Source organism: Leptonychotes weddellii, chromosome 12 (assembly GCF_054177405.1).
Source record: "Leptonychotes weddellii isolate Sample4059 chromosome 12, ASM5417740v2, whole genome shotgun sequence".
In the NCBI taxonomy this organism is placed as follows: Eukaryota; Metazoa; Chordata; class Mammalia; order Carnivora; family Phocidae; genus Leptonychotes; species Leptonychotes weddellii.
In genome coordinates, this window is record NC_138380.1 from 41,014,220 (window position 1) to 41,030,502 (window position 16,283).

General features: G+C 53.8%; 1 protein-coding gene across 1 annotated transcript; it reads right to left on the reverse strand.

Annotated features, from left to right (window-relative positions):
• Positions 1–3,757: 3,757 nt before the first annotated feature.
• GHRHR (growth hormone releasing hormone receptor) lies at positions 3,758–15,046 on the reverse strand. The gene is made up of 13 exons (XM_081799681.1): positions 14,990–15,046; positions 13,212–13,314; positions 12,985–13,092; positions 12,330–12,427; positions 11,125–11,222; positions 10,298–10,430; positions 8,807–8,960; positions 8,488–8,548; positions 7,968–8,037; positions 7,218–7,309; positions 6,507–6,636; positions 5,902–5,943; positions 3,758–4,122 (listed from the first exon to the last, which is right to left on the reverse strand). The coding sequence occupies exons 1-13, from the start codon at positions 15,044–15,046 to the stop codon at positions 3,997–3,999; spliced, it is 1,272 nt and encodes a 423-aa protein (XP_081655807.1). The 3' UTR covers positions 3,758–3,996.
• Between the last annotated feature and the right edge of the window lie 1,237 nt (positions 15,047–16,283).

The window sequence follows — 16,283 nt, forward strand, 5'->3', positions numbered from 1 at the left end:
TTGCTCTTCTCAACTCCCCTCGTTCCAGGTCCCTTCTGAGCCCTCGGAAGTCGCCTGATAAGCCCCTCCTCCTGCTGCAGAAGTGCATGCTGAGCCGTGAGAAGGGAAGGGTTGGCCAGTCAAGGAATGGGCCCAGTCACCATCGGAACCATCACTGTAGTCCCAGTCCAGGTCCCATGGTGGAAGAGACTAGAAAAGTAGCAGGAATTTGAGGTTCCAGTTGAAACCGGAAGGGAGCGAGGCGTAGACTTCCAGCTACGAGTGAAGCTTCTAGCAAAGGGATGGGCAATTCAGGGAACGAGCTTCCACTTCCACCACTGCTACCCCCACGAAGTAACTGCGAAGGCTAACTGCTAACTAACCACTCACACTAACCATGAACTAACCGTTAACACTAACTGCTAACACCAGCGAAGCTCCGAGAGCCCACCATTTGACTCTCAGGCTGACAAAGCTGTTGAGGATAATGACGAGGCAGAGAAACGGTCACACTCACCCCCCCCCCGTGCAAGAATGCACAGGCCAGCTCTTCGGGGAGACAGCTTGCCAGTAGGAATTAAAAGGCTTCTCGTGTGCATTGCATGGGGTCAAACATGCTAGGTCTAGGAGTTTGTTCTGAAGCTTTTCTCTTTTTGAGATGTACATGAAGAATTGTCTGCAAGGAAGTTTGCCATTGCAACTATGGCTTTTTTAAAACTTGCACCAGTTGGGCGCCTGGGTGGCTCAGTTGGTTAAGCGACTGCCTTCGGCTCAGGTCATGATCCTGGAGTCCCTGGATCGAGTCCCGCATCGGGCTCTCTGCTCGGCAGGGAGCCTGCTTCTCCCTCTGACCCTCCCCCCTCTCATGTGCTCTCTGTCTCTCTCATTCTCTCTGTCTCAAATAAATAAATAAAAAATCTTTAAAAAAAAAAAAAAAAAAAAACTTGCACCAGTAGAAGACTTGTCAAGTAATTTTTGGCTAAACAAAGAATATTCGATAGGCCTCCCAAATTATGTGGCAGGAAAAAAGTCTTACAGTGTTCTGTAGCAACAACCTGTTGACTCTTTTTAAGTAACTTTATCGAGAGATGATAATTCACATGTCATAAATGTCACCCTTTTCAGCTGTACAATTCAGGGGTTTCAGGCACAGAGGGTGAAACTCTCACCACTAGCGAATTCTAGAACATTTTGTCACCCCTGAAAGAAACCCCCACAGGCACCAGCAGTCAGTTCCCATTTTCCCCTCCCCCAGCCCCTGAAAACCTCAAACCTACTTTCTGTCACTACAGATTTGTCTATTCTGGACATAAATTCACAGAAATGGAATCCTATGATAGGTGGCCCTTTGTGCCTGGCTTCTTTCACTGAGCACCATGTTTTACGGTTCATCCATGTAGCACGTGTCCATACTTCATTCCCTTTTATTACAGAATAATATTCCACTGTATGGATCTATGTCATTTTGTTTATCCACTCGCCAAATGGTGAACATTTGGGTTTCCATCTTTTGGCAATGAGGCATACCACTGCTGGGAGTACTCATATACCAGTTTTTGTACAGATGGAGGTTTTCCATGTTCTTGCCTATGTGCCTTGGAGTGGATTTGCTGGGTTGTATGGCAACCCAATGCTGGACTTTTTGAGGGACCATCAGACTGTCTGCCAAGCCAACTGCACCACTTTACATTCCCACCAGCAATGTAGAAGAATTCCAATTTCTCCACAACCTGGCCAATGCTTGTTGCTATCTATTTTTTCCTTCCAGCCGTCCTAGTGGGCTGAATCAATATCTCATTGTGGTTTTGATTCGCAGTTTCCCCAAAGACTAATGACAGTCGGCATCTTTTTATGTGCTTATTGGCCATTTTTATACAGTGTATGTTTGTTTTAAGTATAAAAAATACAAATTTATAAATACAGTATGATCTCAAGATGGTTCAGAAATGCAGAGGAAAAAAAATTTTTCAGGAAACATACCAAAATATCAACAGTGACTATCTTTGGGTAATAAGATTATGGCTGATTTTTATGGCTGATTTTTTGTTTTCTTTTTAAATCCTGTCTACATCTCTCAATGCCCTGCAATGAATATGAATTACTTTTATGATCTGAGGCTAAAGGAAGGTTCTTAGACTGGAATCACACCTTGACATTTGTCTGACCAAGAAGGTGCTGGGTAGTTGGGCATCGTGGCCACCAATGTGACCTTGGGTTTCATCTGGCTGAGTCTCCTTTCACTGGAACCCTCATGACTTTGAGGGTTGGGGTGTGTGCATCAGAGCAAGAATGGCAGAGAGGACTGGAAGGCTTCCTGGAGGCCAGGGAATGGAGCTGAGTTTCACACCACAGATCTGCTGTGGGCTGACCAAGAATGGGAACGATTTCATCCTAATCTGCAGGGTCCATTTCTGCCTGTTCTCTGCACTCAAATCTCCCATCAGTCTACAAACACATTCCCAGGGACAGCACCCAGTTCTCATTCTCCTCCCTGCCGCCAAAGATCAGGGTGGGGGAAGGACTGCCCGTGATGATGCATTACATCAGGGGCCCTCACCCGAGTTGGGGGCAGCAGGCAGTAAGGACACAGGAAGGCACACAATGGAGAGAACATAAGGGAAAGACCTAGAATTGGGAGATCTCCATGCCGGAGAAAAATAGGGTAAGGGACCCAAGCGATTTCCAGAAGAACAAACCCAAAAGGCTAACAGGCACTGGAAGAGATGCTCACACTCATTAGTTATCAGAGAAATGCAAAGTGAAACAACAATGAGATGTCACTTTACACCCATTTGACTTGCAAACATTAAAAAGCTGGGTAATGCCAAGTGTTGGTGGAGCTGCTGGTGGGAGTGCAGATTTTGCAGGCATTCTGGAGCACAATCTGCCGGTGCCTCATCTCAGAAGAAAAGGCATATGAGATGACCCGGCACTTTTGCTCCTGGGTCTGTGTCCTGGAGAAAGGCTCACTTGGACGGGTGCATGAGGGGACAAGTGCGTGAATATTCACCTGCGGGGGAGAGGGGGAGACAGGACGGGTCAGACGTGGGCGATCACACCATGTGGCACCATATGGCAGTCAAAACAGGAGACCAGATGAGCACACGGCAACACGGGTGGATGTCTTCAAAGCAGAATGCTGAGGGGAAAATGTTAGAAGCAGGATGGAGCATATAACCAACAAAATTTCTGTAAATCGAAAGTACAGACACCCACGAAATACTACCTATTTTGCAAGAACACGCAGAAACACAAATATTCACATTAAACACATTGGGATGTTTGCCTATGGGAGGAGAGGGATGGGATTAGAGATAGAGACAAGAGAGAACACGTCTTAAGAGGGGCGCCTGGGTGGCTCAGTCGTTAAGCGTCTGCCTTCGGCTCAGGTCATGATCCCAGGGTCCTGGGATTGAGCCCCACATCGGGCTCCCTGCTCAGTGGGGAGCCTGCTTCTCCCTCACCCACTCCCCCTGCTTGTGTTCCCTCTCTTGCTGTGTCTCTGTCAAATAAATAAATAAAATCTTAAAAAAAAAAAAAAAAGAATACATCTTAAGAATAAATTAAGCAGGAGGATTCTTGCGCAGACTAATAATGGGGATGGAACACAGCAGAGGAATGATAAAGGCATTTGTGCACCAGAGATCAAATCAAGGCTGTAGGTCCCTCCCCTTGGGGCACGTGTATTCACTCAAACTCCGTATCTATTCGTTTACAAGTTTATTGGCTCCTCTGGCCTTTGGCTATGGCCCAGAGTCCAGGAGGAGGAACAGGAGAATGGAGGCAGAGCAACCGAGGAGGTCAGAGGTAGACACTCAGGGACCCAGGGTCAGGTGCGGGACAGGTGCAGGACAGGGTGAAAGGGTTGCCCCTGCCCAGGGCGGGGCAGCAGCTGCGGCGGAGGTGTGGCCTGAGGGCTCTCCGGGGCGCTGGTCCCTCTTGCTCCTGCAGAGGGTGGTGGGCCCACTGGAGCTGCCCAAGTTCAGGTGTGGGCTCCAGTCACGTGATGTGGCCAGCCTAGCAGGCAGACGTCAACACCCTCACCCCAGAGGGGGAAGGCATTGTCCACTTGGTGCGGGCCCTCCAGGCGGGCAGCAGCTCAGGGTCATGGCCATGCCACCTCCGCGAGATCTCAGTCCTCACCTCCAGGGGCAAGGGAGAAGATGTTAGGAAGGTCCCACTTCTACTTCTGTGCTCCACTCCAGGGTATAGGGAGAGCCCACACAGGAGAGACATAGACATGGACTCCTGGGAGAGGAGAAGCCATGATTGGCCGTAGCTACCACTAAGTATTATCTCTGGAAGATACTACTTCCTCCTTCCTGTGAGTATTCCTGGCCATTCCCTTTAGCTCTTTTCTCTAACTTTTAGCACCGCCTTTATGTGAGTCCGGTTAAAGACATTTTCTATGGGTGCTTTCTTCCATTTCTGGCCAACTAACCACACTGTCCTCCCTGAGTACTTCCCATCCCCTGCTCTGGGATTCAGTCCTTCCCTGCCCACTGAACTGAACTATGGCCACTGGGAACCTGTCCAGAGGATATGACCTAAAGGGAGAGAAGACGGAACCCTGTCTAAGGAGCTGCAGGTGAGGGGACTGGGATTCCTGAAAGAAAAGCACCTGGGTGGGGGTGGGGGAGGACAGGGGAATCTGAATTGTCACATCTCCAAGGGGCTGTTGGGGTCAGAGGGAGCTGAGAGGCTGTGACCACCCCCCCTCCCGACAGCTGAACTTGGGCTATAGTGAAAGACAAAAGGGAGACAGATTTCTGTTCAACGTAAAGGTGAGCTTCCCCACAGGTGCTTAACAACAGAAGAGCTATTTATGAGTAGTAAACTCCCCATCACCAGAGTTATACAACTATCTGGTCTTCAATATGATTTCCCGGGACGGATCCCTTCACAGCTCTCCATGGAAGCCTCTTTCCCAGGTCCCCCCAGCCTCAGCCAGGGCTGTTCCTCACCCCTGTCAATGCCTACAGGACCCAACAGCCACTACAAACAGATACTGCAATCCTGTGTGTGCACCCAGACACCTGGTAAGGCTGTGTGAGACTCAGGGTGGCTGGGGTGGGAGTGAAGAGTCAGCGGAGTGGGAGCCAGTCAGGGACAGAGGTGGCAGGAGAGGGGTGAGCGCCATTTCACAGCTGACAGATGGCACGTGCACCCAGGTCTTCGGCAGATCAGAGCCCACGGCAAATCCATGCCACAAGAGGGAGCCCATCACTCTGCCGTGCACACAGCAGCAGGGCCTGGGGTCCAGGGCACTAAGCTAAATTCTCCCACCTCTCCCACAAAGCTAGTCTGTCCCAAGGGACAGGTGTAAGGTGCCTCCTGGGTGGGATGTTTTCATTTTCCTCTCTCTGCCATCTTTCCATATTTCTACAAGCATATTGGCACTATCTGTCTAGTCACGGGTGTGTCCTCCTCTGTTTGGTCCGTTCTTTTCATAAGGCCCTCTCTTCCAGGTGCTTTCTCTCCGGATCCCTGGCTCTGTTCTCCATCGTAGTCTCTGCTGCTGCACCTGACTCTGTTTTCCTAGTCCCCTTTATGTCTGCCCTGACTTTTTCAGTTCCTCTGTCTCTGTTTTCCCTGTCTCTCCTAGAGCTGGCTTATTCCCTCCTCCACTCTCACTTTTGTTCAGTTTTAGGAGCACAGAACTGGGGGATCCTTTTAGACCATCCCTGGTCCTGAATGGATAGTATATTTAGTCCAACCCAGAGGAGGGATGGATAAAGGACATTAACAGGAAGCAATCAGGTTCATCTTGATCTAGAAGCTCAGGGCAGACTAAGCTTCCCAAAGAATCATAGGAGTCAAGGTTTGAGCTGGAATTTACAGGGCCTGGGAAGAAGAGAAGTGGCCTTAGGTCTGGTGGGAGGGAAGACTCAATGACTAAGGATAGCTTGGAGAGTTATATACCTCTTGGTTGAGGAAGCAATACAGGATGGCAACGATGAAGCCCTGTGGGGCCAAAGAGAAAGGACCACATCAGAATACAATGGCCTGGCCATAAGATGTCCACCATCTTTCTACTATCTTTTCCTCCACCTACCCGCAGGCTGTGGCCTGGGCCACGTCTTTGGGGAAAGGGAAGGAGGTGCCAGGCACATTGTTTCATGTAATCATCACAACAAGCCTGCTAAGGCTGTACTGTTGATCCTGTTTCTCTGATTTTCTTTATTTCTGCAGCTCCCAGTATTGAGCACAGATCCTGGCACATAAGAGATGCTCAGTAAATGAGCGATGGACAGATGAGTGGATGATAGATGCATGGGTAAATAGGTAGGTGGATGGATAGATGGATAGATAGATGGAGGATGGATGGATGATCAGTGGATGGATGGGTAAATGGATGAGTAGATGGGTTCAGGGAAAGTTGAATGCATAGAAAGACAGACGGATGAAAGAAAGAATAACCAGCCTCGTAACCCTCAACCTACCATGAACTCAACCAAACCTGTGGGCAGCACTGCCTCCCTCCTGCCCAGGGACTTGGTGGGAAGAGTCCCTGTGGGGGCCCTCACCTGGAAGGAGCCCAGTCCCAACTCCAGGGGGAGGCGGATGCCCAGGCCAGCACTGTCAGGCAGAAAGTTGAAGATGACATAGTGAATTCCAAACAGCGGGATGAGGAGAAGCGTTGATTTAGAGAGACGCCTGCAGGGGAAGACAAGCCCTAGGCACCCAAGGCTGGAATTAGAAACTCCCACATGTCCCCTGCTCACTCCCACTTTCCATCAGTTCCCCATACAGACTCTCTGCACCAGGGACCCTGGAGAACACCAGCCTCCCCAAACACAGTGCGGTACAATGCAGGGCTTCTTTACTTCGGGACCATGGATCTTGCTGTTCTCACTGCCAAATGCTCAATTTTTTTCCAGTCAACATCTATGCATCAAAGTCTAGTTCAAAGACCACCTCCCCCAGGAAGTCTTCCCTAACCAAACCTCACTCCCATCCCCTCATCTAGAAAAGTTCTCCTTCCGCAGGATCCCACAGAAATGGACCCCAGCACTCATCAGTCCGTTTGGCCTGGTAACTGGATATTTGGAGCCTCCATCGTCCCCACTTGGGGGTTGGGGGGAATCTCCTAGAGGACAGGGACCAGATCTACTCTCTCCCTGGAAGCTTAGGGAAGAGGACGGTTCAGGAGAGTGAATGAAACAGAACCACACTGACTCCCACTCCGGTTATGTCCCCAGTGTCCCCGAATGCACACACGTGTGCACACACGTTACCAGTACTGAGACTTGGTGTGGAGGCTGCCCTGAGCCGGCTCCAGTTTCCTCAGCAGGATGCGGATAATATTGAGAAAAAGCCCAAAATTCACCTGGAAATAGAGATGCGGGAAGGTAAAAGGCAAGAGTCAGGAGTGGCCCTGGTGGCCTGGGTCGGGGCCTCTTTGGGAATTAGAAACCCCAAATCCTTGAGACAGAGGGGATGTGCAGGTAGAGGGCTGTAGAGGTCATTGCTCTAGAACTTGTATCCTGGAGACTGGGGGGTCCCATGTGGAACTCAGTGTCCCCCTCCCTCTCCAGCCCCTGGAATAAAGTAGACCCTCCCAGGGTCTACTCTGGCACAAAGCAGGTGTCCCCCACTTTTGGTAAAATGGGGGGCAAGCGCACGTTCCCCAAGGCCACGTAAACCAGTCCCGGCTGCCCTGTTTTCAGCATGGCAGCCGGGGGTGGGTTCAGCTACCGCCCTCCTTCCACTGCCCCCACACCAGCCTCACTGCGGTGGCACATGATCTACAGTCAGGCACCAGACACATCACAACTCTGAGCTAGAAGGCGCCCAAGTACTATGGAGACCACCCCCCTAGTTTTACCAACACTGAGGGCCAGAGAGGGCCTCACAGAGAAGCTGGCAGAGCCAGGCTGAAGAACCCCGGTCTCCTGACTCCCAGCCAGGAGTCAGGTTTCCTGCCCAAAACCCCCTCGGCCGACCCAGGCAGAATAAAGCAGAGGGCGCTTGCCCCAGGGACTGACCCCAACAGAGAGGACGATGGGCCCTTTGATGATCCACCAGTAAGGGGAGCTGTCATCCAGGTCCCAGCACCTAAGGAGAGGACAGGCCGGGACTGATGGGGGCACCAAAAATGCCCACCCAGCCTTATCTCCTCTCTCAGCCAGTGGGACCCCCTTCCAAAGGGACGCATCAATCCATGCTAGGCTTACCCTCTCTCTCTCTCTCCACCTAGCTGCTTCTTGCTGGCCCCAAAACCTCCCCTGTTCCAGGAGGCCCCTATTTACTGTGTCCCCAACCCTCACCTCTCCCTGAACCCAGCACCCTGAGAATCTGAGGGCCCCTCCCACCCCAGGTCCTGCCCCTTCCATGCTGTCCGCAGTGGCCTTCCCATCTTGCGCCCGAGCCTGGGAGTTCCCTGAAGGCAGGACTGGGGTCTCCTCCTCCTCTCCCCAGCTTGGGGGACCGCCACACTGCTTGATTGTCCAGCCCACTCCCCAGGGGGACCCAGCGCCGTGGGATGAGGTAGCCCCCCAGACTCACACCACATCCTCAAAGGCCACCTTGCAACACACCCACAGGCCAGTGAAGAGCAGAGGAAGCCCTGTGGGGGTACAGAGGAGACACAAGTAAGGGGTCTGCATCCTCGGCTCAGAGATCTGTCCCTACCTGCCACCGCCACTGCCAGCCAAATGGGGCACCGGGAAGGTGGGACCCGGAAGCTGGAGGACTACAGGCTGCTGTCCCTTCCCCCCCGGGCCTTGTGTCATCATCAGTGAGCTGAAGGGACCTTTGGGTGAGTTCCCTGTGCATTCCCAGCCCTCCCCTAGCCCCTGGTGCCCTACCCAGCCTCGGTGCTCACCCCAGCCGGCAAGAACCAGCCACCAGAAGGCTCGCCTTGTGCTGGGCGACTTGGAGGCCAAGAGGCAGGTCAGGTACACGGCTTCCACCAACAGCCAGCTGAAGTTGGTCATGGTGGCGAAATGGGAGGAGGCCACAGAGACCTTGCACAGAACCTGTGGGCCGGGGGCCTGGCTTCTTCAGAGCTGGACACCCACTGGGGCCCCCACCCGACCCAGGCCCCTCCACCCTGGGCTGCCCCAGAGGGGCCGTGGTAGAATAATGTGGTGGTTAAGAGCGCAGATTTGGGATCTGCGTTCACATTTAGCAGGTATTAGCTGGGTAACCTCCCAGACCTCACCTTTTCATCTGTCAAAGGAAATGCTTCCAATACCTTTCACATGGCCTCATCATGAGGATTGGATGGAAACTCTGCATATGAATTGCTACTATTTTCACTTGCATTCAGTCCTTCCTGACCCCATGTCCATCCCCAGAGCTGTGGATATGGATCCCCATTCATTTCTGCAAACATACGGGCCCTCACCCTGCATTCGCTCATTCACCGCAAGACTTGCTCATCGGTCGGGGGTGAGGAGCACCACCTCTGAGCTCAGGTGGCCTGAGCTTGGCCCCAGGCCCACTCACGTACAAACGGGACTAAAATGAAAATACACGTAGGAAATAAAAGGTGGTAATATATGCAAAGCGTTTAGTGCAATGGCACCACGTAAGTGCTCAATATGTATCATTATTATTTCTTTCATTTGTTCATTAAGGTCATTGTTGGTTTGTCCGCCTGTGTATCTGTCCATATCCAGCACAGTTTTAGTGTGCCTGGAGAGTGCAGGGCCTCCACATTGCCCCCAGCTGTCTTTTATTTTCATTCTCCTCTGCTTCTCCCACCTTCCTGTCCCCCTATGCCTTCTCTGGTTCTTGGACATGCTTCATGTTTTCCTGTCTGTGAGAGTCTGTTCACCCTCATCCCTCCATTTAACGTGTCCTCCCTCCCTCTCACCCCCTCCCAGCTCCAAAGCCACCTGCTCCCTGAAGCCCAGTTCTCAACACTCCCTCCCCCACTCAGTGGTCTCATAACCTGGTACATTCTGTCCCCTAGGCCCCTTGGGTGCTTCTTGAGGGAGGGACCCAGCTCTGCCTCACCCCCCCACACACCCACACCCAGCCACAGACAGGCTGGCATGTTCAGGGAGGTAGGAAATGCAAAGACTGCTGGGGCGAAGTGTGGGCTAGGTTGGAGTACAGAATAAGGAACGGGAAGGGGAACGTGGGTAATGGAAATGACATGGATCAGCCCCAGGATCCAAGAACTGGCATGGGGATTTAGGACCTGACTCTGGGGAGGAGTGGGAAGGGAGAGGGTGTTTCCTGTCCTGTAACCGACAATTGCAGGGCCCCAGGGTCAGCCCCCAGGACTGGACGGGCCCATCTCTGTCTCTAATGCAGCCTTCCTTCCCCCCAACCCACCCCGGGGCCCTCCAGCCACAGCTGTTACCGTGGAGAAGCTGCAGTGATCTGTGTTCTCCCCGTGGAAGAGGGTGGCGTCCTTCAGGAACACAGCACCCGCCTTGAGGATGAAGGTGACAAACAGCTGGGTGTGGATGTAGTTCCGGGGACAGTGCAGCCTCCTGGAGGAGCGGGGAGGGAGGACGGTGAGCATGGTGGGAGGCAAACCGAACTGACTTGAGTCAGACGGGGCTGCACTTGGAGCTTCAGGTGTAGCCATGCAGGACAGCTGACCAGCCACTGCCCCAGGCTCAGCATGGGCGAGAAGACAGAGAGGACCAGCCCCTGCCTCTGGGGAGCTCAGAGGCAGGGGACAGAGGCAGAAAGGGCAGGGTGCTGCCCAGGGGAGCCTCCTACGTGCTCAGAGAGATGAGGCACAGCCCCATGAGACAGACAACAGCACAAGCCATGTTGTGGGGCTCAGACTCTGAAGTTGGGGGGGTCTCAAGAGGGGCAATGGTCAAAGGGTTGGGATTGTCAAGAAGGGTATCATGGGGAGAGGCAAAGAGGATTCTTAAAGCAAATGGGACTTGGGCTTCGAATTTTGACAGACATCAGTATATCAAGAACAAAGGAACTGGGCATTCCAAGCCAATCGAGTAAGTTCCACATGAGCAAAGGTGTAGAGATGGCAGGGAGTCCTGGATTGCAAGGGGTGGAAAGAGGACATGCTGGGGAAAGGAAAGGAAAAGCCAGGAATGGCCATGGTGCCTAGATCCGGGAACCTCCGGAACATCCAGGCAAGGAATCAGGCTTAGTGCTGTGGGCAATAAGGAGGCAGCGAAGGTTCTCGAGCAGGCGAAGAGGACGGCAAACCTGAGAGCAACCAGGATGGCAATGGCCACGGAGAGGGTCACGACGGAGATACTATGGCCCAGGGTATAGATGATCTTCACTGTGGAGAAGTAGGATTTCTGGGAGGGTAGAGACAGAGAAAGTCTCAGTGGCTGCACTTTGGGGAAGGGGAGGCTTGATGACGGAGCAGGCGAAGGCTCTCAGTTCTACCCCAGAACTCCCCATCTGGGGCCAGGGGCACCCGTGGGAACCGTGGCAAGCTCCCTCAGGAACAGAAGTGTTTGCTTACAGCCTGTCTCGCACCTGACCTGCTGGTGGGCGGTGGCGGTGGGGGGTGGTGAGGGAGGGGACAGGGAGACGATTGACTCTCACTGTTCCTGGGGTGGGACAGACAGCAGAGAAATTACAGCTTCATTCACTGGTATATTCTTCATTCATTGAGGAATGAGAAAAGCTCACAAGGAAATGGGGCTTGTTTGCTGACATCCTACTGCCTCACCATCTTGGGCACACAACATCCCCCAAAGAAAGGGTGCAGCCAGCAATAGCCACAGGGAAAAGTTCTTTCTATGACCAAGTATTTGGATCCATCAAAGTCCAGCCTGGGCACCATACCCCCACCCTGAGATGGAGATAGAGGGTGCAGCCTGAGGGAGGGGATCGCGGACCCCTGAGGGATGCAGGCAATCACCAAACTCTGTCTGTTTTTTCATCGGAAAAATGGTCAGACTCATGCCTTGCCTTGCAGGGCTGAGGGGAAAGAGATACGGGACTGAGGGTACAGAAGCACTTTGCAAAGGCCCTGCTCAATTTGGAAGTGCAGGGCGTGCACACCTCTCCACGGACTGAGGACCAGAGAAGGGAAGGAACGTGCCCAGGACCACTAGGAGCCTCTGTTTCCCTGGAACCACTCAAAACTCCTGCCCTGGAGGCCTGGGCACAGAGAGGGCATGCCAAGGAGAAGGCAGCCAGCACAACTCCCGCCCTGCCCTCTGCCTCCCCTCTTTCCCAGCACCATGGCCCACGTGGCCCACGTGTCACCCTTGGGCAATTAGCAAAAGACCTGGGCCCTCTTTTTCCAGACACTACCGTCTTCTGGAAACTTCTGCAATTAGTATTCCAACCTGCTAGCTACAATGGAAATGGTAACCCCTCCAGTTATGCAGGCCACCATCCTTACAAACATCCATGATGACCTTTCCTCCAAGATGCCAGAAGCCTCTTACCTCCTCCGTCAGCAGCTCTAGGGGCACAGGGCAGGCCACAGGGTAAGGTGGGAAGGGCTCAGACCAGCCCATGATAGTGCAATCCCGCTTCACAGCCCCTGGGAGGCATGCAGAGGTGGGAACAGAGAACTGGTTATCGCTCCTTCTCTCTCTCCAGGACGGGTGGGGGAGTTGTGGACCATCCAGTGACACTGGCAGGGTCTGCAGACAGCTCCTCCCACTGGCAAAGAGGGGGTGTTCCTCCCTCCAGGGTCCTGGGTTCCAGGTGCAGCCCTTCCTCCCTCCCCCCACTAGGCAGCTGGTAGCACCTGAACAGTCAGATAGCTTCTGCCCCCTCCACCCCATAGACAGCCCTCCCGCTAACACCCACAGAACATTCACTTGGGGTCAGGGCCTGGGTCCGGCACTTCCATGCTCTGCCCACCAATCCTCACCCCCTATAAGGTTAATGTTCTTGTTTTCCCCAGGTCACAGGTCAGGAAGCTGAGGGTCAGGAGGCTGAGTGACTTGCCCAAGGTCACATGGGAAGATGGGAAGTTGGTGTTCAAATCCAGATCTACTGCGCCCAAAGCCAGGGCTGTGCCTGCCATATTCTGGCATCACCAGATGAAACCACCTCATCTCCCCCACTTACCACCACACCCGGAACCCTCACCTGGCTCTGAGCTGAAGTGGGAGAAGAAATCGGGGCAAGAGAGAGTCACCCACTCGCCGGAGCCTGCCATCGGCCAGCACAGCAGCCCATCCCACGTGCTCGGGCAGCCTGCAGAGAGATGGGAGCAGAGCAGACTCGGGGGGACGGGCCCCTCCGGCATTCGGAGTGATGAGGCTGGAGGAGATAAAGGAATCGAGAAGCCACCCCCTCCCTCCCAAGCGGCGTACCCAGGGTGGTGTTGGGCTTCCCTTCTGCTGCTTGCAGACACGACCTCTCATCCTCTCTCAGTTGGGTGATGAAGTCGCACTCTGGGTGCACATGGCTAGATACCTGCGGGAAGGAGGTAAGGGGATAGGCCAAGCTGATCGGCTGCTCCTTCGGGGCTCTCTGGTCCCAGTGACCTTAGGACAGAGACAAAGCCTGGTGCATTTCTGCGCCCCTGCTCCTAAGCACAGGGCCTGGCTCATGGCACTGGCAAAGGCACTTGGTGGAGGAGGGAAAGGAAGAGGGAAGGAAGGAAGGAAGGAAGGAAGGAAGGAAGGAAGGAAGGAAGGAAAGGAGGAAGGAAGACAGGAAGGAAGGAAGTGGGGGAGGGAGGAAGGAAAGAAAGATGGACATTTGGACAGATGCGTCCCGATTTCATTTCATGGGAGTAAGTTCTGAGACACATTGAACACAAGTCTTCCAAAGATCTCCTGGAGCTGGCTGAGCCCACAACTCATCTGTGCGGGGCTTTTCCTCCATCCCTGCTTTCCGCCCCCCATTCTGCTCTCCTGCTCCCTGGATGCAATTCTGCACAAAGTACCTTGGTAGGCGGAACAATGCCCCTCGTACACGCAATGTCTACATCCTAATCCCTGAAAACTGAATATGCTCTCTGGCAGGGCCAAAGGGATTTTGTAGCTGGGGATTATTAAGTTAAAGATCTTCTGATGGGGAGATTATCCTGGCTTATCTGGGTGGACAGGAGGTCCTTATAAGAGGGAGGCAGGAATGTCAGAGCCAGATAAGGAGATGTGAAGGAGGCAGAGGGGAGGCGGGGGGAGGCTGGGGGGTTGGTGGGGAGGTGAGAGAGAGCGCGCGTGGTTATGGTGGGGTGCACATAGATGAGATGAAGAAGACTCCTTCACTGCAGAAGGGAAGGCAAAAGAAGTTACCTGTATGGCAAAAAAAAAAAAAAAAAGGCGGGGGAGGGCAAAACAGGTGAAGGAGAGGCACAGGGAGGAAAGGTACAGCACAGGGAATAAAGTCGAGGGTATTGTACTAACGTTGTGGGGTGACAGATGGGAGCTACACTTGGGGAGAGCACAGCAGAACATAGAAACTTGTCAAATCGCTATGCCGTATACCTGGAACATGTCGGGAAATCGCAGCACATTCAGGGAGGGCCCCGACCGGCACCCCACTCTCCAGCACATCAGTTTGCCAGAGCTCCTCCAGCCCCGGGCGTATCAAGAGAGGAACAGTCCCCCAAATGCGGGAAGGGAGCAGCTGTTCTCCACTTACTGAGCAGACCTACTGGGTCCCCGGCCACACCCTTTTAAGAGGCCGCAACCAAATGTGGCTCCTGGGATGCTGGGAATGGGGAGGGGTCTGGAGATTTTGTGGAAGAATTAGGGACCTGTAGCTCAGAGAAGACTTGGGAGACACGAGCAGAGCCAGAGAGGCCCTAACAGCCTCCCCCAGAGGGCCCAGACAGGGCCTGGAGGGAAGCAACGGGGAGGCTAACTCAGCTTAGCCAGGTTTTCCTAGTCAGAGCTACCTGGAGCCAAGCAGCTGCAAGGGGAAGGGGAGGGAGGAAGGGAAGGGGAGGAGGGAAGGGGGGGAGAGGGGGCAGGGGGTCTCTGAGCCATGGCCAGCAACCTGCTTAATAGGAAGAAACTCCTGTGCTGGGGAAGAGCAGTGGGGGCCCCACCAGGCTCCAGCTAGACCCCCCATATAGCCCTGTGGCTCCCAGATCTGGAGCCCAGCAGGAGAGGTAGGAGGGTCTGTGTCTGCTACTCACAATTGGCAATGGGCTCAGCAAGCAGAGGATGAAGGCACCCCACGCCCTGCTGTCCATGGTGGGGCTCAGAGGTGGCTCCCTCAGTCAGCGTCCTTCCGTCCTATCCTCTTTGTGAGCCTCGGCCCTCTTCCCTCCCCACGGTCCCCCACGGTTCCCTCCCCACGGCCCTCTTCCCTCCCCACGGTCTCCTGTCCCCGCCGCTGCCACCGGCTTCTGCCTCCCCAACTCTGGTGGCTGTTTACATAGGCAGGAGCCAGCAAAGGGGACAGAACCAGCTAAATATTCACAGGATTGCAGGACACCGTGCCCAACTCAGCCCAGGCCCCGAAGTGGGCCTCCATGTCCCCAACAGGGAGGGGCTGAGCACCCCGCCCCCTTCCACTGTGTCTGTAAATCTGCCTGCGTGCCTGTCCTGACAGCAAGGGCCCAGAGAGGTGACAGTCACAGGACACTTCTTGCCCTGGCAGGTCATTATTCTTTACCATTTCCTTCTCTGAACCCAGCCTTCTGCTGGCCCACAGTGGAGAGAGCCCTCCCCCTTCCCCCGCCATGAAGGAGACTCAGAGAAGACCTGGGCCCACCAGTTTGGGTGGTGACCTGAGCCTCATCCACAGGGCTGCAGGGTGGGCTCAGGGCTATGGGGACACAGCGGGGCTAGGGGGTGTCAGTGGGGGTTGCAGAGTAGGGATGACCTGAGATAAAGAAGCGAGATCATGAAGCCCCTGCATGGGCTGGCCAAGAAGGTGTCCTATCAGCAGGACCTCGCTTCTTTCCCCGCAGGGACGGCAGCCTGGAAGGCAAGGTGGGGTCTGCAGACATCAAGGCCCTGGACTTGACATAGGAGCTTGTCAGAGTCTCCAGAAGTCTTCATGGCAATAGAGGGAAATGAGCCTGAACGGGAGGTTTGCAAGGGGATTCACGGAGCTAGACTGCCCTGAATAAAGCAAGACAACCGTTACCAATAGCAAAAACTAGAGGACTTACCATAGCTGCTCAAATTATTTTGAACATCGGATAGTTGGTCATTTTTATTATAGTTTTAGACTTTAAAATATGGAATCCCAATTGGCCCAGCTAAAGACAGTGTTCTAAGTCCCACTGGACCTCTCACAGCCTTTAGGGATTTGGAAGCACGTGGTATCTTCCAGGGCCCTGGATGCCACTTGTCCCTGCTCGGTCCTGACGTTTGTGCGCAGGTCCGCATTCCCAGAGCTTGCCCAGCTGGATGCTGGTGACAACAGGCATATTTACAGCCTGACCCGAATCATGAATGATGAAGGCTCCTCACCCCCGC